Source organism: Balaenoptera acutorostrata, chromosome 4 (assembly GCF_949987535.1).
Source record: "Balaenoptera acutorostrata chromosome 4, mBalAcu1.1, whole genome shotgun sequence".
Taxonomy (NCBI): domain Eukaryota; kingdom Metazoa; phylum Chordata; class Mammalia; order Artiodactyla; family Balaenopteridae; genus Balaenoptera; species Balaenoptera acutorostrata.
Genome location: NC_080067.1, coordinates 76,766,553 through 76,791,461, shown reverse-complemented (window position 1 = coordinate 76,791,461; position 24,909 = coordinate 76,766,553). Strand labels below are relative to the sequence as shown.

Below are 24,909 nucleotides of genomic sequence, written 5' to 3'. Positions count from 1 at the left end.
TCAGCTGCCAGTCACCACCAACACAGCGTTTGTTTTGATAGCTGTCTTCTGGTGAAGAGCATTCCTTGCACTTCAGTACGATCACTAAGGAATCACTGACCATGCCAGGAGAATCCCGGAGTTGAGAGCACAGTCTACTAGAAACTCATACCTCTCCAAAATAAATCCCTGACTTTTCCATTCTTGGTTGAAATCCTTATTGATTTTTTCATTTTGGTGGTTATCTAAATCTGCCAGCCACCCACCTCCCCTGTCAGATTCCTTTGAATAGTGCCTCTTTTTCTCCCCTGGCTAAACAAAGGAAAGATTCAATTATTTATTTTTTCCTTCAAATGGAAATCTTGGCAGATTTTTAGAGGTGTGATCAAAGCGGGTGGTTATAGGAGAAGGACAGATGAAGAGTTGAGAAATACTGTTGAGGTAGATGTAAGAAGTTTTTGAGCTTGAGTAAAAAAAATTTTTTTTTCTGGTAACATGTCAGGACTAGATTGCAAGTCTGTTTTTGCTTATCGTTATAAAAATGCAATAGGATTTGAAAAACATTCAATATGGGCTATTACTTTATTGAAACAAAACCTTTTCTGTCTCTCTGTCTCTCTTTGGGATTTATATTCTGACTTTTTTTTTTTTTTTTTGGTCCTTTTTCTGATTTAGTCTTTGTGTGTGTGTGTTCATGTACTTCCAACTAGCACTTTCTGAACACTTTTTCTTTAACTGACTATATAGATATTTGAATGGCTATATAACATGTATTACTTTCATTGCTGCATTTATTGAATAGAATGTTGTATCCCCTGTTTGAAATTTATTTTTTATTTTTTGGTGAAATTTTTATTTTTATTTTTTGGCCGCCCCGCGCAGCATGCAGGATCTTAGTGCCCTGACTAGGGATCAAACCCACGCCCCCTGCAGTGGAAGCGCGGTCTTAACCACTGGACCGCCAGGGAAGTCCCATCCTGTTTGCAATTTAGTAGAATGTTGGAAAAGATAAAAATCTAGAAAAAAAATTCCTTTTTTATCTAAGTGGGTTCCAAATTTTTCATCCTGTTGGTCAGTGGCTCATAGTAAAAGAGTTTCCCCACTTTTGGCATGAATGTTAGTATAACTTTCAGTCTAAGCTGCTAGAACAATAAATATATATATAAAACAATAAACATATATGTATTAAAAAAACACAGTATTGTTTCTATAGAATAATAACTGTTGGCCTATAGTTTTCAACTGACGGATTAACAAATTTCATATTTACAAATGACTCCCACGTTTAAAAATATTGAGACCCCTTCCTTCATTTACAGTCTGTAAATAGTATATTAAACTTCTTTGCTCAATCTGAAGGCTTCATGATAAAGTTTTGGTTATATGTGGTCATAGTAAAGTTTGAGTTTTGAAGCCAACCTCAAATAGGAACTTAGAAATAAATATCCAGACCAAAGAAAAAAGGGGGGAAAAGTTGGGGTCTGTCAATATAATTGAGACTATTTCTGAGCCCCCTCCACCCCCATGGCTTGTTACATAAGGGTGTGCTTGTATGTATACGTGCATGTGAATGCATGTATGTACACAGTTAACAAAATGGTCCTGAGCAGGGAGTTTTATTTTTGAGTTAGGAAAGTGATACAAAGTGCTGATGGATGGAATTTACCATCCCTACCTACCACAGCAAGCCACAGGGTTAGCCCACATTTAAAGTAGCAGATCAACTCAGTTTCTGGGTTTTAGCTAGCGTTTTCTGTGGAAATATTTTCATGGAGGAAATTAATGAAAAAGTGGGATTCACTTAACAGAAATATACTTACGTTCAACTTAGAGTGCCTCTGTTTAGGATTATAACATAACCAATACTGAGAATAAATGTTATCAGCATTTTTACAATCAACAATTGTCTTTGCATGTATGTTTTAAATGATAATCTAATTTTGCCGTACGTAGTCTAGTCTCCTGTTTGTGAATTATAGATTGGCTTGGTTGTCTTATAAAGTAGCTATCTATCTGTGAGATACACAAATAAATATCCATAAAGGTCTGTCTCTTATTTTTTATAAATGCTGATTATTTTCACATTACATAAATAAATCCTTTGGGCCTTCATGATGTATCATACTCTAGGAAATATCATAGAGCACACATTTTATATACTTCATCAACCTGAATAGAAGTATTCAAAACCAAATTTAAGATCGACAGTATACCAGTTGTTATTATATGCCTTTTTATTTAAAGGAACTCCCTAATTTAATTGTTTTACTTTCTGTTTCAGATTTTTTTGTTGTGTCTCTGATTATTTTGTATGTTTTCATATTATTCATCATGTTGCATCCAGTTGCCTCTATTGACCAGATTCTTCAGGTAAGGCTTAAGCACATCAATTATTACTGATTGTCTGAGTAGTAATAGGATCTGGGATAGCAGTGGTAAATAAGACAGTAGTGGAAAATGACACATTAGTATCACATAGCCAAATGAGACTTCTGGATGATTGCTAGGGCTTAAGATCTATCCCCCTCCTCTGCTCTTATGTTACTGGGGAAGAGACTAAACTGTCTTTGTTTCTTTTTTCCAGGATCTCTTCTTTCCTAATTTTCGAAGATGCAGTTATATTAACCCAAAGGGAGCATAATTAAAACAGCAGCCTTTATTGACTCTACCTGTTATTTTTCTTTCCTGTTTCTCCAGTCTTTGCTTCTAGTTCCATTTCCCTTTGTCCACAAACAAATTAAATGTCCCTTGGTCTTTAAAAATAAAAGAACATTGATTCCATTATTTGACCCGTCCCTTACCAACCTACTTCTCGAGTAGTCTGCATGTGCTGCTTCATCACATGCTGTCCATTGAGTTCTTTATTCTCATTCTCATTAAAAACTTTATGAAAGATGAAATACTTGTTTTATACAAACGAATATGCATACACGTTTTAAGTTGTTAATCATAATAGCAGTAAAATAATACCTAGGAGTCCAGCATGTAACCTAAAAAAAAGGTAGCATTACCGACACCAGTAAGGCTCTATTGTGCACCTTTCTCCAAACACCCAGAGGGAACCACTACCTCATTTTCTTACTTTTCACTATACATTTACCATATATGTATGAAGTCTTAAAAGATAGTTTTGCTTACTTTTGAACTTTATGAAAATGGTATCTGGTAATTGCTGTTTTACTGTGACTTGCTTTTTCCCAAAAGCCTTACTATGATGCTGCATGCATTTCATTTTCATTCTGTATAGTATTCCGTTATAGGAATATACCATAATTCACTTCTCAGTTCTCCACTGGTAAATAACTGGATTGTTTATAGACTTTTCCTGAATTAATTGTCCTGATGTAAACATTCTTATACACATCTCTTAGTGTAAGGGAGTGAGTAACATCAAAGAGTTCATCCCAAGTACAAGCAGCAAGGGGGTGGTACAATGCTGTTGAGAATTTAAAACCAGCAATAAAGCCCACTAAACGTCCATCTGCTAGAAATATCACCTTGTCGTGGGAATTCTAAACAATGTCAGTGGTAAAATACTCCTTCTATTACCACCTGCCCTACCTTGGCATACCACTAGGGAAGACGGTCTTCTGGTGTGTTCTAGTATAAGTTTGAGCATGTCCTCTTTAGCTTTCTGAGGTTCCAGTTGTTTTCCAAAGTGATTATACCAATTTATACTTCCATCAGTGTATGAGATCTTTTGTTCCACATCTTTGCCAATGTTTGTCTAGTGGGTGTAAAGTGTGATATGACTTTGTAAGTAATTTTGATATATGGTTGGATAGGACCCCTATCCCCACCTCACATTGTTCATCATGACCTTTTAGGCTGTTCCTGAGCTTTTCCTCCTCTGTATACATTTTAAGTTTAAGTTTATATCAGGATAAGCCCTCTTGGAATTTTTATTAGAATTACACTGGGTTTATCAAAAAATTGAGGGGGAGAATATCTCTATTTCTTCAGAATATCTTTCTCCCTAAAGGTTTTTATACAAGTTTTTGTTAGATTTATTCCTGTAGTATTATGGTTTTTGTTCCTCTGATAAGTATCTGTTTAAAATTGCATTTTATAGTCCTTTTATGCTGGTGGAAACAGTGCAGTTATTTTAGATATTCATCTTGTATCCATCAGCCTTGTCAAACTTTATTCTTAAAATTTTTAGATTCTCTAGGATTTTGTTTTAGACAGTTATCTATAAATAGTGACTTTTTTTGTTTCTGACATTTCAGTCCTTATGCCTTCTATGTGTTTTTCATGTCTTAACCACACGAATGTTGGTGTGATAGCGATGTACTTTTCCTGTTCCTGACTCTACAGGGAGCGTTCCTAGTATTTCATCACTGGATGTATTGTGGGCTGTAGGTTTCTGGTATATACTCTTTATCGGGTTGAGGAAGCTTATTTCTATGGTGTTGTTAACATAAATAGACATTTAATTTTATCTAATGCTTTTTCTACAGCTATTGAAATGATCACTTAGTGTTTCTTCCAGGAGAATGTGGTGAATTACAGTTGTCTGATATATATATTTTTTATAGTAACCTTTTATTTATTTATTTATTTTTATATTTATTTTTGGCTGTGTTGGGTCTTCGTTTCTGTGCGAGGGCTTTCTCTAGTTGCGGTGAGCGGGGGCCACTCTGCATCATGGTGCGTGGGCCTCTTCACTATCGCGGCCTCTCTTGTTGTGGAGCACAGGCTGCAGACGCACAGGCTCAGTAGTTGTGGCTTACGGGCCTAGTTGCTCCGCGGCATGTGGGATCTTCCCAGACCAGGGCTCAAACCCGTGTCCCCTGCATTAGCAGGCAGATTCTCAACCACTGCGCCACCAGGGAAGCCCAGTTGACTGATATTCAAATGTTGAACCAACACCGCATTCCTAGAATAAATCCAACTTGTTCATGATGCATTCTTTTTTATATCTGCTGGATTTGGTTGACTATGATTTTGTTTAGGATTTTTGCTTGTGGTTGCATGAGTGAGATCAAACTTAGTTTTCTTTTCTTGATGTTATTGACAGGTTTGGGTATCAAACTTATATGCACTTTATGGATGAGCATTCCATTTCATGGACTTTTCCATGTTTTAACTAATCCCTTTAATGGATATTTAGGTTGTTTCCACTGTTTTGCTATTATAAACAGTGCTGTATTTGCAGATTCTTGCACACTTCATTAAGAAGGACAAATGCATATTTCGAGGTTAATGGCAGAAGTAGAATTGCTTGGCCAAAGGGTATCTAGAATTTGAATTTTTATAAATACTGTGTTATTGAACTTTGAAAAGGTTGACAGTTTATAGTCTTACCAACAGGGTATGAGCATCTCTTTCCCTACACGCTTCATTCAGGGATTTAGATAAGCACCTTAGGCAAAAGAAGAAAATAAAACACATTTATATAATATTTCTCTCTCACCACACGTCTTATGCTTCACAGCCAAATTATTTTTTGAAAGAATGCTACATGCAACTCACCTCTCACACACTTATCAACTAATCTAATCTGGCTACCACCCCTGCCAGTCTACTGAAATTGCCCTTGCCAAGGCAATTAACAACCTTCTTGTTAAGTCCAGTGGATTTGTACCCCTGATGTGTGTGTGTGTGTGTTTTTTTTTTCCCCTCAGTCTTGTCTCCTCAGCAGTATTTGACAAGTTAGCCATGCCATCATTCTTGAGACATTCCCCCTGGAATTTTATGATGCTTTGCTTTCTTCTGACCTTTTCCTACTTCTGTGACTCCTCATTCTCCATTGTGGTTCCAAACCCTGTGCCTGTGTCTTAAATGTTAGTGTTCCACACATTTGTGTTTTTATCCCTTGTCTTACTCTATCCATTCAGGTGACCTCATCCTTAATTGTGGCTTCCCCTGTAGTTGCCATCTATGTGTTGAAAACTCCTGACTTTATACCCTTAGCCTAGTCTCACAACTGAGCTTTAACCTGAATATCCACTAACATACTGAACATTATATGCACGGTTCACCCATCAGTTCTCTCATTCAACATTTAGAAAACTAAGCTCATCATGTTCTCCCTCAACCCTGCTTCGACTCTGTTTCTTGGTACTACCATTTATCCAAGGCAGAAGTGTGTGTGTATACTTGTCTTTTCCTTCTCTCTTCATGGCCAGTCTGGTCCTAGATTTTCTCAGGTTTCTTATTCTGTATCCTGTCTCTCTCTTCACTCCAATCCCATCTGACACCTAAAAGGAAACTATTGTTTCCTACTCATAACACTTCTGACCCCAGATGTGTGGGGTTGTTTCACACCAACCAGTTCTCTGGACACCAACTGGGTGTCTTGCAGTTCAGTTTTAACACTAACTACCTGGCGCGAGCACAGACCCTACGAGTTAAGGGCTTGGTCCCACAACATTGCCCCCACTCCAGGCACCAGATGCAAGTCCCAGATTGTCACCTGTACTTCCTCTGACCAACCAACTATAAGTCAGGGTTCCCACAACCCTCTTTTCAGCTGTGGTGATTTGCTGTATCAGCTCACAGAGCTCAGTGAAACACTTAACGTTTATTGGTTTATTATAAAGAATATAATAAAGGTACAGCCGGATGAAGAGGTACATAAGCCAAGGTCTGGAAGGGTCCCAAGCACAGGAGCTTCTATCATATGCCATTGGGATGCTTCACCCTCCCAGCACACGGATGTGTTGACCAACCCAGAGGCTCTCCAAAGTCTGTAGTTTAGGGATTTTTTAAAATGGAGGTTTCATCATATAGGCATGATCAATTATTAACTCGATCTTTAGCCCCTCCCCTCTCCCTGGTCTTTCTGGTGACCCGCCCCCATCCTGAAGCCCATCAAGAGTAGCCTTATTAGAACGAAAACATTCCTGATACCCAGGAAATACCAGGGGATTTAGAAGCTCTGTTTAAGATATTCCTATCTCCCCCACCACTCAGGAAATTGTGTGTAAAGAGCCCTGTGTCAGGAACCAGGGACAGAGACCAGATATATTTATTTCTCATTATGCCTGCCATCACTCTAGTTCAGGCTACCATCGTCTCTTGCCTGGATCAGTATAGCAATCTCCACCCCTCAAATCCTTGCTGAGCCGTAAGTGTCTTTCTAAAACATGTTATATCATGCCACTCCTCCTTGACACAGGTACTAGTGTGTACCTAGGAACTCAGTAAATATTTGCTGACTAAAGAGATGACTGCATGGATGAGATGTTTTTCCTTCTTTTTTTTGTTTAGGCCTTAGAAATTAATCACAGGTTTTAAAGTGAAAACTTACTTCTTCAATGGATCTGCACAGTTCTTTTTATGAATTGTCTTTAAACAGTGTAGAGTTTTGAGTAGTACTTCATTATTAGATCAGTATCTACTTCATTGTTTATAGGACTTTATTTTTAAAATAGAGACTTGTTAGAAATTCATGATCTAGTAGAGCATGGGCTTTTGATTTTGAATAGGATTTGTCTCTAAGTTCAACCACTTTAATGTATCTCTTAAACCTTGAGTTACTTCACTTTGCATTTTATCATCTGAAAAGCGTTATAGTATCTACCTTGTGGCATTGCTGAGGATTGAGTAGATAGTGTATGTGAAAGTGTTTGGTATATAATAGGAATTAAATAAATGTGGAAATTACGGTATAATGCTATAATATCAACTACATACTATATTAACATAATTTTTGTCTTCCAGATAGTGTGTGTACCGTATCAGTGGCGTGTAACTATGCTCATCATTGTTCTCGTCAATGCCTTTGTTTCAATCGTGGTAGAGGTAAGCACTTTACATAATTAAGTGGCTGCCTTGCTGCTTTGCAATTCTCCGTGATTTAATGGTAATGGGGGAAACGGATAGGTAACATTATGGAAGCCCACAAAGAATTTCAGTTTCATTGCAGTTAAATTCATTTAGCCTTCTCTTCTCAACTGTTCCATGAGCTAATAATAGTCATATTAAGAGATAGGATGGAATTCCCTGATGGTCCAGTGGTTAGGACTCCGTGCCTTCACTTCCGAGGGCGTGGGTTCGATCCCTGGTTGGGGAACTAAGATCCCGCATGCCATGTGACGTGGCCAAAAAAAAGAGAGAGAGAGAGATGATTTAGCTGCAGTCATAGATGGGAGAAAATAAGCAGTTATAAATCAAAAATTAGTGACTGAGAGAAAGGAGAGAAGATTGGTGCTCAGGTGGCCCATAAACTGGTAAACCAGTGGCCATGAAATCAGAGCACCACCCAAGTCCTGTGATGTACAGTAAAATCTCCCATTTAAGGGAGGAAAGGGAGGGGGCTCTCCCCATGAAGTATAGTAAATATTAATAATTAGTTGATTGAAATTGTAAAATAGTGACCATGATGAACTTATCCAGTCTCAGCATTGATTGCTGGAACTTCTTCCTTGGTATTTACTTTTAAGTTTTCCTTAGAGGGAAGAGGTCTTAAGTACTCTTTGATCCATTTTATACTGTATAGTTATTCTCCTACTAGGATTCCTTTAGGTCAGCTTCTCTAAAAGGAGATAGTAAGTTCTCACTTGCTGCTTATTAATAAAATTTGGTCTGTTCTCAGAGCTACTATTATTCACTCTTACAGTAGCAGTATGTCAAATGAAGAAGGAGATACAGTTGTGATTTTTAAGTTAAGGGTTTCATAGAGTAGGCTTTTGAATTAAAATTAGGTAATTTGTGGGAAACGTGTATACTTTAGAGATAATGGCTCTAGACTTGGAAATTATGTTTAATTTGATATTTTTCTAAAAGATGACTTGGTATTTAAATTGGGGCCATAGTGGACAGCATGGTTATTACGGTACTGATCTTTTTAGGTTGCCCATTTTAATGTATTTTTGCTGTTTTATGGACATTAGAAAGCATGTCCAAGATACTGTACTTTAAAAGCTTTCCTTTTTTCTATAGTATAAGTTCATCTTTTCACGCAAATGTTATTTAAGATAAAATCTTTTTATAAAACAATTTCTAGGGAATCCTTTCTTAATCTCCCTTAATTTATTCTTGCTTACTATCAAAAGAATTATTTTTCATCATATGCATATAGATATAGTTGTATATAGATATAAATAACTCAATTCACTGTTAAGAAAAATACTTCAGATTATAAGCATTATTTGAATATGGGAAAGACCTGAGGATTCGTGTAAAAGCCATACTTTGTAGAAAATTTATCAAGAATTTTATGATTTATATTTGTTACAAAAGTCCTGTTGTTATTCTTTATCCTTTTGCAATATAAACTGAAATTCTCTATATGAAAACCAAATCATGTTTTTCACTAATGTCTCAGCATTGTGTGAGCCTTTTTAAATGTATGTATTAATAAAGAATGATGTAGTCATTTTTAATTCTTAACTCGCTGGACTATCTCTCAGAACTTCTTCCTTGACATGGTCCTTTGGAAAGTTGTGTTCAATCGAGACAAACAAGGAGAATATCGCTTCACCACCACACAGCCACCACAGGTTGGAAACCAGCCCTTACTCTCAATTCTTCACGTCAGTTGTGTACTCTGCATTGTGTAGGGTGGTATTCTGTTGTGTGTTGCTCAACCTTTTCCTCTATGCCTGGCATTTCATTTTTTTGTAAGGAGTCCTAGAAGATTCATGGCAAACATTTGTTACAGTCTTTTTAGGACTTCAGAAGTTTCATAAGTCTCTTTTCCATTCCAATCCTTATCTTCTCTGTGTGTGAAGGTCTTGTTCTCAGTGGTAAATTTTTCCATTTCTGTCTGGCTTAAATTTTATGTTTCTGGTTTTTATGAGTCCCATTAGAAGCTAAATGAGATTCATGTAAATAAAGTTATGGAATGGGAATTGTTTCTTCATGGATCAGAGTCCAAAGGTCAAAATTCTGAGGAATTATTTCTGATTTCTTGTCAGTTACTGTACCTTAATTTTGGGTGGCTTTTTGGTTTTCCCCAGCATATGTCTCTCATCATTTGGAAACATTTTCAGAGAGATAGTGTTCATTTTTATACAAACCATGGTTTAAGGACTTTTGACTTTTTTTGTGGTGAAAAGAAAAGAGAAGCAGATGAATAAAACCCATTTTTTGGTGTTAGGATGTTGAAATTCTTGATAGGAAATATAAGTTACTCTTGGTTTTTAAATCAGTACCATTGAATCACAGCTCTGAGCAGCTTTTTGAGTATAGAGAACTTGACAGCATAAAGTTTCACTCCCTCATTATTGTGCCCAATGCTGTTTGTAGGTGGGCGACATGCTTTATACACATGAGTTCTAAACCTTTCACTCATCCCAAGCCAGAAAGCAGCTTTCCGAATTCAAGAGGATTCCCTGGCGTGGGTCACTCACTTATTTTTAGCTTTCTTTTACCTGAGTAGCTATGTCCTGAGCTTTGCTTTGGTAATTCATCAGGCTTGATGCCTGGTGTAGTAGTATCACAGGATCACTTTATAAGAAGTCCTATAGAGCACCATTTCCTTTTCTAATGCTTGATGATGAGTAAGGATAGTTTTGTAATAATGTGATAAGTCTGGAATCTGCTTTAGTTTCTTTTTCTCAAAGTAGTGTAAGGCACAGTTGTCCCTAGTAAGTATGACCAGAGCTGTATTAGAGAGAGGCTCAAGTCCCTGAGCTAAATCTCCTCCGTGTCTTGGTGACCTCACTACATTACTTCAGAGGGTTAACTTTGGGTCCTATCATCAGTCCTCATATAAAATATTTGTACTGGCAAGGCCTTGGCCAAGGAAAACGTTTCCATTGAGTTTTTAGCTTTTCCAAAGAGATCTCCGACTATTGATCTAAACAGAAAATGCAGGTTCTGAAGAGGAGCTGTACCCTAAGTCAAAAGTGGGTATCATAAAACTCCTTTAAAACATTTCAATTGGAAAGCCTTCCGCACTTTTCAACCAAAATTAAATGGCAGAAAATTCTATCATTTGCTATATCTTTTTTCTAAAAACCTGTATATAAGTATGTGTCCTCATTATTTTTAAGAGTTTGTGCCTCTCATGTGAAGTTGTACCTCTGAAGTGTTCTGGGGAGAGAGTGGTCTGAGCAGGGAGGCGCCCGCCGGCCCCATGTGTTTACCAGTTCTGAGCACCATTGAGTAGACAAGAAGTTTGGCCTTCAGTTTCTAGGGTCATGATTTAAGAAAGCATTTTTTAAATCATTGGCTTTAGAAAAGAGAGTTCTTATAACCTCTTAGCACAGAATGCTATGCTTTCATCTTCCAACACTTCCCGTTTGTAGTTTGCTCTCACTGTTCATATTTGTGACCCTTGGAGAGCCCATCAGTTAGTCAGATTACTGTAAGGCTGTAGTTCTCAATTAGGGGTAGTCCCCCCATCCTCCCGGGCACACGTGGCAGTATCTGGAGACATTTTTGTTTGTCACAATTGGCGGGGGGTGGAGGTGAGGCTGCTACTAGCATGTGGTGGGTGGAGCCTGAAGATGCTGCCGAGTAAACATCCTGCAGCAGCGCCCAAGACAAAGGCTGTCTGGGCCAACCCGTCAGCAGTGCCGAGGCCGAAGAACCCTGCCATAAGGTGAAAAAGCAAGTAAAGATGAGGGCGACCTGCTACACCTAGGAGCCCATTCTGTGCTCTTTCCTACCAAGAGTCCCGTGAGGTCTTCTAAGATCGCAACTCTCAACCTTCTCTGTTAATGTCGGGGGAAGAACAGCCATGTTTCTTCATTCCTTCCTTACCATATAAACCCAGAGACCGTTGAGTAAGGTTCGAAGTTTCAAAGCTAAAGAGCCTGGACTAGGCTGCAGGTCTTAATGCAGTTGAGTTGTGAAGTCGAGAACCTCACCTAGAAATCTCTAGTAACCATGTCCAAAATATCTGGTGATCTGCAAGGCAGCTATGTAACACCTCCAGAATCCTTCCAATCTTAAGGTGTTTCTAACTTCATTTTATACATAAAGAAACAGCATTCAGTCAACTTGCCATGGTTATGCAGCTTATGAGTGGCGGAGCTGGGAGTTGAAGCCAAGGTTTCTGATTTCAAGAGGAGTGTTTTTTCCACTGTGCCACACTGTCTCACACTAGGAGGCCACAGAGATGCAAACTAATATAACAATCAAGTGACAAAATGGAGACAAAGAACAGCTACTGTTTTCAAAACCTACTTTTTATGGTAGACACTGTGAGGCATTTTGTATAAATTCTCTCTAGTTGTTACAACCACCTAAGAGGTTAGGGTAGAGAGACTAAAGATATCCCTGTCTTCACAGATGAGGAAACAGTATTAGAACTGGAATTCAGGTTCAGTTTTATCTGGGCCCAGGACCATAATATTCCTATAACAGAAAGCCTCCATCTGTTCTTTAAAAACGAAATAGGGGGCTTCCCTGGTGGCGCAGTGGTTGAGAATCTGCCTGCCAATGCAGGGGACACGGGTTTGAGCCCTGGTCTGGGAAGATCCCACATGCCGCTGAGCAACTGGGCCCGTGAGCCACAATTACTGAGCCTGCGCGTCTGGAGCCTGTGCTCCGCAACAAGAGAGGCCGCGATAGTGAGAGGCCCGCGCACCGTGATGAAGAGTGGCCCCTGCTCGCCGCAACTAGAGAAAGCCCTCGCACAGAAACGAAGACCCAACACAGCCATAAATAAATAAATAAATAAATAATAAATAAATAAATAAATAAATAAAAGAACGTTTAAAAAAAAAAAAAAAGAAATAAACCTTTAGGTGTCATTTTATTTAATAGTAGACATTTTAGATATTATGTTTATTTGGCCCACTGAACATACATACAGCTAACCTAATTTAGATACAGGAAAGATTTTTATGTAATAGTCATTTATTTCCCACAGTGGTTCTTTTTCTTATTAATGCACAGTGGCCTCAGTAAATGTCCATTGAATCAAATTGAAAACAGGTTAAATAAACCATTTGTAAATAATCAAAGTTAAAACTTGTATGTAACTAAGTATTTTTTTTCTGTAGTGATCTTTAGCAGCCCCAGATGTTAATACTTATTCTCTGACCAAAAAAAAAAAAAAAAGATTCTTGAGATGCAGTGATTTTCAAGTAAGGATATTCATCACAAATGCCTTGAGCTCCACCTTTGACCTACTGAATGAGAAGTCTTCAGTGGAGGGGCCCATCACCTGTGTTTTTCTGTACAGCTTTACCCGTGTTTGAGAAGATCTGTGCTACGTATTCTCTTTCAAAGAAGCATTTGTGCCTACCCTGTGTCTGGTAAACTGAGGCTGCTTAGTGGTAGATGTGGAACGGGAGTCATACCGTCATGTATTTTGATAATGCCTGAGAATGTGTCCTGATTATGTTTTCCTTTTGGGGGAAAAATCCAGATGTCAGCTGTAGTCTTTATGCCACTTAGGATATTATTTGAGTTTATTTAGATAGAATGTTCATTCTGATTGTCTTTGTCTTATATTCAGGATTGGTATGGAAGAAGACTTTTATGAAAACCACAGTACCATTACAACATTTTCCCCATAAGCATGGCTTTATATCTTACATACTGCCTATGAAAACATTTCCTAAAAGACACTGCTAGGAGTTAGCTGGCATTGGGGTTCTGGAATGAACAGCTTGGACTGGTCTAAGAAGCAGGAGAATTTTAGCTGTAGATCTTTTTGAAAGTTCTTTGTGGTTTTTCTGCTGGGCCACTTTGCCTTCTCTGGGGGATACACTTGGTTATTTAACCATTCCTTTCAGGAGCAAATCACAAGATCCAGTTGCTGGGGCTCCTGTGTTCTGCTTCAGAGACTTGCCCTAGATGTTTGGCGAGGCCTTGGTGCTCATTCTAAGCCCCGTGATGCTTCAGCTCTTCCCTCTCCTTGTGCAGTGCTTGCCTTTGTCCTGTTGCCACTGTCTTTTCTCCCTTGATTTAGTTCTATTCTAGCATGCCTGTAGCACCGTTTAGTTTCTCTACCAGTGAATTATATTGTTTGAGGATGTCTGTGGTATGCTTGTGTTTGTAAATTAACAAGCCTATGCTTGCTTATAGTGTATTTTTTGTGTATGCTGTTTGGGGGAGGTGAGGGTACAAGAACAAAATATGGGTCTAATTATAGTGGAGGGGGGAATCCCTAGTGTTCCTTGTGACTGAATTTATTTTTAAAATTATAACAAGTGTACGTTGCTTTTAATAGGGACATGAGGATTTTTTTTAAAAAAGCATGCACATTAATGTGAAAAGAATACTATTCAATTGTGATTCTGTTTGCAGTGGATTTCATTTTAATTTTATTGCTTGCCTCATTTTCCACAGGTGGGGAAACGATGGATTTTATTATTTTGTGTGTGTGTGTGTGTGTGTGTGTGTATATGTCTTACATTTGAATACACTTGGCTGTGACTTTCCTTAACTCAGCCTGTTTTGCATTGCTTTCAGCCTAGCTGGCTCATCTGGACAGACAAGGCCTATATGTTTCTGCCTTTTTTTTTAAAAAAAAGTCAGCATTCACCATTCACCCTTTTCTGTGATCCTTTAACAATGCTACTTGCTGTAAAATAAAAAGTGACAGCTTTCACATTGATTTAGGAACAGTGAATATTTTTTCCCCTGCAATTAGACTGAAGAATTTAAACACCTCGGGGAAAAGATAGGTCCAAGTAGTGAACTGTCGCCTCAGATTAAATATTAAGGTTTGTCATGTATACGCCTATACTGGAAAGGAATTATTTGTTATTTGGATCACCTGAAGAATCCTATAGCTAGTCTCTTCTATATTCTAATGCTAAATGTTTTCTTGTGGACTTCCTTTGAGGTGATGGTAATAACTCTCTTTTTAGCTATGACAATGAAGAGGCTACTAGATGAATAATCCTCAAATCTGTATCCCCACTAACCGACCACACCCCTAATTTAATATAGCTTACTTGTGACAAACCACAGTTTTTGCCTTAAAATTCTTGGTAATGGTGCAGCTTACACTGTTTTGTCAACAGAGTAAACTAGAAAGCCTTTAAAAGCACGTATTGTGTATCATGCTCTCTGCCACATGCCCACCCCCAGTTTTGAAGAAGGAGAGAGTAGTAGGTTCCTGGTGGTTGTCTCAGTACGATGAGACCTACTAAGTCAAAGTATGAAGAAGTTTTAAAGAGTTTTCATTTTAAAGTATTTTTGCTATTCTCCATTGGCCAATTTAGAAACCTGTGTTTCAGGATCTGTGTTATAGCAAATTTGCCTTTCTTGATCATGAAGATATTTTGAGAGTTAACATTAGAATGCTTCCGGAATTTTGTGAGATTACAGCTGACCCTTGAATAATGCCAGGGTTAGGGTTGCTGACCCTCCCCACAGCCAAGAATCTGCTATGATTTATATAATTTATAGGCCTTCTGTATACAGGGTTCCTCCATATCTGCAGATTCAACCAATTGTGGATCATGTAGTACTGTAGTATTTGCTAAAAAAATCCACATGTAAGTCAACCTGCACAGTTCAAACCCGGTGTTGCTCAAGGGTCATCTTTACTTCAGTTGAGCTTAGACCTGGTTGTAGCCTAGGTTATATGTTGATGGCAAAACAAAACAACCTGGGATTTAAATTTTGCTTTGTAGAAGAAACAGCCAAAATAGTTAAGAATTGACTGTTCTTCAGAGGTGAATATAACTACAGGTCTCAGTATAGTCACTTAGTTTTATTTCATTTATTTCTGGTTTCAATTAAGACAAATTCTGAGGGCCTATGTTGAATTTACATTTTTGTACAATAACCAGGGACTCTGCTTTCTTGTTCTTCAAGAACTATTTATCTAAGATCACATCCAGTAAAAACATTGGGATTGATCCGAAGGAATTCTGTGACAGCATAGCTTTTTATAATGAAATAATACTAAGAATTAATACTTGCTTTATAGTTTTCTGTGTACCTCTTTCCAGTTGTGGAGCACCAAGGGGAAACCATCATTCTAAAATAAAATTGTTTTTCATGTTAATGAGAATGTGGTTTTAAAAGAAGTGATTGACATTAAACATGATCTAAGTTCTGATTTTGACCTAACAATATTTACATAATGCTTTGAAAGGTGATATTAACAGTAGCAGTGGTATCTTTACACTGTGTTTTTTCAAAACTGATCAGGTGGTTAAGTTGCTAGCAGCAGTAGTACCAAAAGATAGTTTAGGATAGAATGAGGGTTTTCATATTAAATATTAAAAATTTTTTCTCTGTCTGAATAGTTTGAAGTTATTCTTAATACATCAGATGTTTTGTGTTATGGAATCACAGACTGCAGATATACAAGTTATTTTTTAAATGTATCTGCATACAGGAGGAAGTAGGAACGTAGAACTAAATAAAATGAAGTATAAATTACATGGATACTTTAGAAATATAATCTTAAAAAAATAATGTTCCTAAATAATGGAAAGCTGACTTTTTTTTAAGCGTGGATTTTTTTTTTTTTTCCTTCATGTATTTGTTGTGCTCAGAAGTCATTTCCTCTTATTTTTCTGTGCTGATGAACTATGCTTTAACAAACTTGTTAAAAACAACAGCTCTTAATCTACTGGGTGTTCCTCTTTTTCCTTATTTTCTTAGGAGTCAGTGGATTGGTGGGGAAAATGCTGCTTGTCCTGGGCCCTGAACTGTAGGAAGAAGATGCCAAAGGCCAAGTACATGTATCTGGCCCAGGAGCTCTTGGTTGACCCGGAATGGCCACCAAAACCTCAAACAACAACAGAAGCGAAAGCTTTAGTAAAGGAGAATGGATCATGTCAGATCATCACCATAACATAGCAGTGAATCAGTCTCAGTGGTATTCTAGTAGCAGGTATTGAGGAGGATGTAAATGTAGGACTTAATCTGATCCTGTGCGTCAGAATGGTACCCTTTCAATTTATGTCCCTTCCAATACAGTAGCTGATTTGAGGGTTTTTTTTAAACAAAACAAACAAAAAGAGATTGGCCTGTCAGTTAAATTAATAATCAGTCTTCAAAGTCCTATACCTTCATTCAGTGACTCTAAATATTATATATATTTCCAGAACTTGCTTGATTGTTATCCTCAGTGATACTCTTGATAGGGTACAGAAGAAAGTTGGTATCTGGAAGGTATTTAGATATTAGCTTCTAAGACTTTAGTTTATGCCTTTAAATTTATTTTCACAGCCCCCTTATTAGATAAAGTCATCATTTATATACAGGCCCTAAATTTGTGGTTGATAAATAAAATGGGTGTTAATTAGCCTCCAATGAAAATAGGTACAAAGCCTGTTTTTATTTGATTTCAATATTTCTCCCAAAGAAGACTTAGTATACATAACACCAGTTCCCTTTGGTAGCCTAGAAGGTTAGGAGTGAGTTTTATGGTGTTGCAACTCAGGTAATTTCCATTTATGGTTTTATATTTTCTGTACAAACTGCCTGGGTTTTATTTTTTCTAATCAGCAAGGTGCTTCACTGCCTTCTTGAGATGTCCCTCAAAGCTATTATATGGATCTTGTGCTATGTCTGGTGTCAGTAGTATAATTTGCTTTAGTTGCATGTTGTTGAAGCCTTTTCAGTAGGAAAAAAGCTGATTTCTTTTGGTAGTAGATGTAGATCTACCTTTTTAATATCTCTTCATACCTGTTTTTTTCCTCTCAGGCTTTATATTATTTTAAATGTCTTTTTATTTTCTTCTACGTCTTTAATTACCTAAAGACATAGGATAATAGTTTTTTGTTTTTTAGTTTTTTGAGTTAGAATTTTACCTCCTAAAATTTTAAAGGTTTGATGTATGTCTCTCCTGTCAATAATGAGGCTTAAAAAAATGAGTGGTTTTGAATGACTGCTATTTTTTCAAAGCAGTATGAACCTGGCGAGTTTGTTTTATGCCATTAGGTGGCGCCAGAGGTCAGAGTTTACCTGTTCTGGATTGGGTGTTTACGAATGAGCATATTTGGTTGTGGAAATTTCTGGGAGAAAAAAAAAAAATGAAATAAAGTTAAAAAGAAAAGTCATTCATTGAGCCAAAAGAAATGTAGAAGATATTTTTCACCTTTCTGTTTTGCCTGGTTAATGTTTAAATTCTAAACAAAATTAAGGTAATTTAAAAATGCCTTTATAGGTAAGATCCAGCAGTTTGGCAAAGCCCAGAGTTCTGATAAACAAGAAAACTGATACTGCTGTAAAGTGGACACTAAACTACTAAGACTGTGTGATCTTATCCTGTGCTCTTCCTTGACCGGTAGCATGCTTGTGCTTTCTACTTCTAGCTGATCATTATTTTCCTGATACATATTTACCAGTTTGATCAGATGTCACCCAGAACCATAAAACCAAATGGTTCTCATTTTTTATGCTGCAGAGACCTGATGATTTTTGGTTAACTGTAGAAAAATGTATGTTACACTCAGGATCACTATTAACTGCTGTGGCCACTGATGATTCTTACAAAAATATAATCAAAGTTTTCCATCAAAAAAGTATGATACTATATTAATACACATTAGATGATAAGAACAGTTGTTCCATGAATGATTCTATGAAGCTATGCATCTTAGACCTCTTGAGCTGTGAACTAGCACTGTTTTTATAGTTACTTACTCTCTTTATCATTTTATAATTTCCACATTCAGTTCACTTCCAATACATACGAGTGATAGTCTTCAGTGATCTCCCACAATTGTAAATTTTATTCTTTGATTTAAATACTGAAGCATATAATTAAAGTAATTGCTAAGTAGCAGCTTAAAAATCCAACTATCAGATTGTATTTAACATCTTTAAGAGCATGATCATAAAGAGCTATATTTTTACAACCTCCCCCCTTTTTTAACATTTAGATTTTATAAGGGTTTTATATCACATCTGTCCATATTGTTTTCAAAGGAATGAGGTTTTTAGGTAGGTGGACAAAACATTTGTAGGAGGCTAGATTTGAACATAGACAAGGTGGGTTGTTCAGGTTGTAATGGATGGCTTCCAGAATGTGATTTGAAGAATGCCTGTGAGTCCAGGTGTGGGTCCTACTTAGTGCCATAGATAGACGAGTCCTCTCTCTGTAGGTCACCATTACATAGTAATTTTGATTCTGAATTTCACATTAAATTATTTGAGTGTATACAGATCTAAATTTTAAAATCTGTACATATATTATTTTGACGTATTAAGATGAATAAATATTGCTGATTTAAATTTTATTTATGCACATACCTAAAGGACAGAAATGTCCAGGAAAGTAATTGTTAAATAATATGTAACTTTTTAACTTTTTAAATAAATAACAAGATTTTTAATGTGTGTCTCCCTCAGGGTTGTTTAAAGTTTTTTTTCCTCCCTCAAATATAAATAGTGGTAACTATATGTTTTGTATCTTCTAGCACCAACTGCTGTAAAGCAATGCTGCAAATAATGCTTGAATAAAAGTGGCTAAGCCAACAACAAAATAAAAACTTTTTATATTAGTTTTATAATCCCTACATTCGAAAGCTTTCCAAATTGTACTTGCATTTAAATAAAACTGTTGCAGTTTTTACTATTTTGTTTCCCATGTTTATGAAACTACTGCACAGTTTCAGAGGCATGGAAAATTATGTCAGTGTTTATGTACTCTGTTCCCCCAAACGGCTATGGATCCAATGTCCAGAGAAGAGCAAAATTCCAACTTTAGAAAACATTCTAAGATTTCATGCATGCAGTTTTGACATATCTGAAAATAGGCTTTTTGTATATTTATGGTGGGAGGTGGTTGGGAACTTTTAACAAAATGTTAATTTTTGTACAGTCTGTGGGCATTTACACATATTTTTAATGTATTAAGGTTTGGTAATTATGTGCACATTAAATTAATAAAATAATTACTTCCTGTTATGATTTGTGAATTCCCTAAGACTTTGGATTTTTTTAAGTAACTTTATATCAGAAATGATACTGCATCTTTATATTTTTTAAATTGTATTGCTGCTCAAGAATGGTACCCTGATGTCAAAAAGGCATACATTCAGAATTGTACATTCAGCACTGTAAATAGCCTTACAAAAAATTTTTGATTGAAGCGGTTCAAAATAAAGATTTGAATGATATATATAACATTTCTTTTTTTCTGTGTCTTTATATACGTTTGTTTGCTCTTTAGTTGCATGAATACTGCCCTCTCTGGATTTATTTTCCTGCTTAATACTTCCCCCATTTCTCTCTTTTTTTTTTTTTTAACTTTGAATTTTTCAAGAAAATAATGCAACTTTCCACACACCATGTCATGTCTGTGACCAGCCCATAGAAACCCATCAGTCAGATACAGTGTAGAGCCAAATGTTAAGTATCAGGAAGTCTGAGGGAAATGGTGAAATAGAAGACTAGGGACTTAGAATTTATTAATAGTTGGGAAGATCAGACGGAAAGCTAATGCCATGTAAGCCATGGTAAGTTTGAGGGGAAGCGGCGTCCATGGATGCAAAAAGAGTGCTCCATGGAGCAGGAGAACTTGGAGCTAACTACTGGCCATAGGAATCCCAGAGAGGGCAGGATGTGCTGGGCCTTGTGCTTGGGTAGGAGGGCTCTCCTTGTATCACAGGTTCTGCAGGAGCCATGTGTCCTCTGCTGTGGGCCATGTGGATGGTTGGCTGGTGTGAGACCTAGTTTGAGCCCGAGTTCCTTCCATTCTCTGTGGGTTGTGTAGCAAATGATCGTGTCCCTTGCACCACAGCCTGCAGGTGGCAGTACAGTTCTGCCTGTCCTTCCTTTTCCCCCTCCATCACTGCCAGTTGCTTTACTCTGGGTATATACTGCAGGGAAGGACAGAGGGAGTTCTAGGAGTTTGAATGAGATTGTCCCTGTACCAAGTTGGGGTTGTGGTTACTCCACAAGTACAGAGAGATCGCTGCTGTGCCCTGGCCTTGGAGTCTCTCCCACGGAGGAAGAAAAGCATATCTCATTCGGTAAATACCTGGTTTTGAATGGCCAAACCCTGTAAGCCAGGGTTCTGTGACTTTGATACAGAAGCTGCCACTTAGGACAGCAGATTCCTGACTTGTTTCATGGATCCAAAATCCAAAGGACTTGAAACACTGGTGCCGTCATTACTGCAGTGCTCAAAGTACTTCTCAGTACCTCATCAATTTGCTCATTGGATCAACTCTGTTCCTCCACTGTCTGCAACTTCTGTGCCCAGTGTTCCCTTCTTGGCCCATCATAATGTCCTCTCTTCAAAATAAAACTTGGAGGTAATTCTCACTGGAGATCTTCCTGGGGAAATAGGCTAAAGAAGCTTCACCCGAATTTGACTCGAAGTCGTATTCTGATTATCCCACAGTACCTCTTCCCAGGCCTCTGTCATGCTGGCTCCTGGCATTTGATGGGCAAGGGGCCTTTCACTTGGTCTGCCTGTGTGACTGACTCACTGGTCACCAGGGGCGCTGTTCCAGGCTCTGGAGCTGCTTCCCTTGATTTGAGCGGAAAGACAGACTGCTTAGTGGCTTTCCCTGTGTTTTAGGACTGCATGCTTAGAAGATAATTTCAGTCCCTTCAGCATTTAATGGGCTTTGACTGCATTTGGCTACACTAAAGGCTTAATAGATTTCAGTTCCTTTTCTATAACACCTGCCAATGTCGATTTGGGGGACTTTTTTCCCAACGAGGATAAAATAATTTAAGAACCACTTCTGCTGTACCACTGCACTCAAAGATTCCAGAGGTTAATGTTTATTCTTTTGCAATTCAAGCATTGACTTTTCCCAGTATTTTTAAATACCTATATTCCTACCTTTTTTCTTAAATAATGCCATTTTCCCTTCCAAATCACTTTATATTTGCATTAAAAAATTTTTAATAGTGACATTAAGCACGTTTGATAAAATTTCAAAGCTCACAGAAAGGTATATAAGGAAGTCACCTTTTTCCTGGTTTCTCCCCCAAAGGGGGAATACTAAAGTTTCTTGGTTGTATTGTTCTAGAAAAAATATATATGCTCATATATGTTTTTAAAAATCCGACACACATAGAACCCCATGTTATATGCTATGCTGCCCTTGTTTTATGTCATTCAGTGTATTTTAGAAAGTTATGTCAGGAGCTTCCCTGGTGGCACAGTGGTTAAGAATCCGCCTGCCAATACAGGGGACCCGGGTTCGAGCCCTGGTCCGGGAAGATCCCACATGCCGCGGAGCAACTAAGCCTGTATGCCACAACTACTGAGCCTGCACTCTAGAGCCCACGAGCCACAACTACTGAAACCCGCGTGCCTAGAGCCCGTGCTCCACAACAAGAGAAGTCACCGCAATGAGAAGCCCGCACACCGCAACGAAGAGTAGCCCCCACTCACCGCAACTAAAGCCCGCGCGCACCAACAGAGACCCAACGCAGCTAAAAATAAATTAATTTAAAAAAAAAGAAAGTTATGTCAGTACTTGCAGCTCAAATCCATTCTTTTCAAAGTCTGCAAGGCATCCTATTGCACGGATATACTATAATTTAAACTAGTTCCCTATTGATGGTCATTTAGATTTTCTTTTTTTTTTTTTTTCTATTAAAATCCTGCAAGTAAGTTTTTGTGTACATGTCTTAATGAGCATTTCCATAGGATATATTTTTAGCAGTGGAACTGCTGGACAAAGAATATGTATGTTTAAAATTTGGTTGATACTACTAAATTTTCCTCCCCAAAGTTTGCTACCATTTATATTCCCACCAATGTAGTATGAGAATATCTACTTCTTCACACTTCATAAAACACTGGATATTTTCAGGCTTTATATTTCAGTGTGGTGTTGGTATAGGGATTATCAAATAGCCCAGAAACAGACCCACACAACATTCATCAGATGTTGATTTATGACAGTGTTGACATTGTAGCTCTGAGGGAAGAAGCGATATACATATATAGGACGGCAGGTTATCCTAATGGAAAAAAATAAAATTGTATGTACATCATACACAAAAATCAATTCTAGACGGATTAAAGACCTAAATGCGAAGGACAAAATTCTAAAATGTAATCATAAGGTGTTACAGGAGAATATTTTTTTGGCTTGAGAGGAGAGGAGGAATTATTTTAATAGACATAAAAAATCTTAAAGATTAATAACTCTGCCTATATTAAGACTTCTGTCCATCAAAAGACAGAAAGCAGGTGAAAAGGCAAAGCACAAAGTAGATGAAGATATCTGTAACACCTACAACTGACAAAGGATTAGTATCCAGAATACATAAATAATGCCTACAATTCAGTTTTTTAAAGACACAATCATACGTACTTTGCATATAGAAAAATGGTCAAAAGAACCCAAATTTCTCCGAAGATGAGGCACAACTGGCCCTTAAAAATATGAAAAGATGCTCAAGTTCATAATTCAATAGGGAAATGAAAAATTAAAACCATACCGAGACAATTATTTCATACGAATGGCAAAAATTTTTAAATCAATTCCAAGGCATGGGTAGAGATGTACAGGAACGGTCATATACAGTAGGTGGCAGCATCTATTGGCACAACTACTTTGCAAAGCAGTTTGACATTCCTATGTTCAAATGAACATGTGGACACCCTTCCTTCAACCCAGCAAGGCCATTATGGAACATATTTGAGAATGTTTTTAGCTTTACTACTCCTAAAACGAAAAAAAAAAAATGAGTGGAGCACTTGAGAATGTCCTTAGCCTTATTCCTAAAAGAGGGAGAGGGGAACTGGAGTAGAACTGGAGCGAAATGGCAGAAAAAGGAACACCCGAAGGAAGTGTAGCCCAACCAGGGGTGTGGTTGCTGCAGTGGTCCAGCTGTGTCACTACTGGACACACATCACAGAGTCATATTGTGCCTTTGGGGAGAAACTGCTCTCCCTCCTGCTCTTATCATTCGGCTTTGGCCGTAGGACTTGGGTGATATATGGTCTCTTTTTCAAAGTTTGAAGATATTTGTCATTAAAAACCAGAATATGCCCTCTGAGATAGGGTCCTTTCCATGACTTTTATTCTGGGAAAGCCTTTATCCTCAGGATGCAAGGATACTTCCCTCTTCCTTTGGAAAGTGCCAAATCACACGCAAAGCTCTAAGCCTTTCAGTTGCTTTGGGGTGCAGCACCATTTCAGGTAAGGCCAAATATTTTAAAAATTAGTATGGGCAACTGGAGGGCTCGGTTAGTCTGTATGAATAAGAAATAAAATTTAGTACAAGAAGCAATTCGTTTAAAATTACATGTAGGAAACATTGTTTTGGAAGATTAGTATTACTGTATTTCACAGATAATTCAGTGCCACGAGTACTAATTTTTATTTAAGCATCTTAGAAGTGATAGCTCCTTATTTATGGCTCAATCAGAAATACTACTCTCAAATTCTAGCTCTGTGACCCTGGTTAAGTTACTTAACCTTTCTGTGCCTTAGCTGCATCATCCTTTAATTGGGGATAATATTAGTACCTAACTCACAGGGTTATTGTAAGGATTAAGTGAATTAATTTAAATAAAGTGCTGAGAACAATGCGTGGCATAAAGTGATAGGTACTATTACCTACTAATACCTACTTTTCTCAGTGTGGTTCACTATTACAGGGTGGTCCTGTTTTAGAGTAAGTTGGCACTGCAGATACAGCATGATTGTGATAAAAGGAATCAGGTGATGGTTGCTGCTGTTTTAACAGACTTTGCTGTTCCCTTCAGGGCTGTAGGTTATAGCCACCCTAGGCTAAGTCATGAAGTCAAGAGCAGGGCTGTGTTCACAATGCACATTGCTCTGTGATTGTGAGCTTGACTGTGAGAAAGATTATTTTAATTAGTTCTCTCTATGTAAAGATTTAAAGGTATTGACTTTTCCATAGCTTGAAAATGCTTTCATTTCAACGATTTGAACTAAGAGTGGAAAATCAGTAAAACGAACGAGGCCTCGTAGGGTAGAATGAACGTCTTTTCACCACCCAGGAAAATCAGCACTCCTAAGAGGGAGACTTAACTTACATCTGGGTAACATTCAAAGTTAGTGATAATCCTGGCGAAAGGATCATGCAGGGTTACAAGATTGAAATTCGAGCGTTTGTCCTTTGTGTGTTGCCCACAGATCTGCCGCGGTCGCCTTTCCAGAC

The 24,909-nt window shown here is 37.7% G+C and overlaps 1 protein-coding gene across 7 annotated transcripts in view; it reads left to right on the top strand.

The window, feature by feature from the left end:
- Positions 1–19,931, top strand: part of ATP13A3 (ATPase 13A3) — an 86,685-nt gene extending 66,754 nt beyond the window's left edge. For 4 of the 7 annotated variants that reach the window (XM_057545159.1, XM_057545156.1, XM_057545158.1 and 1 more), the window contains 4 exons: positions 2,261–2,349; positions 7,648–7,728; positions 9,339–9,428; positions 16,456–19,931. In XM_057545159.1, the coding sequence (XP_057401142.1) occupies positions 2,261–2,349; positions 7,648–7,728; positions 9,339–9,428; positions 16,456–16,653 (458 nt within the window). In that variant the 3' untranslated portion in view covers positions 16,654–19,931. Of the gene's footprint in view, positions 1–2,260; positions 2,350–7,647; positions 7,729–9,338; positions 9,429–16,455 lie in introns of those variants that run through there. The other 3 variants (XR_009008113.1, XR_009008112.1, XM_057545160.1) reach the window with 3 other exon arrangements.
- The last annotated feature ends 4,978 nt before the right edge of the window (positions 19,932–24,909 follow it).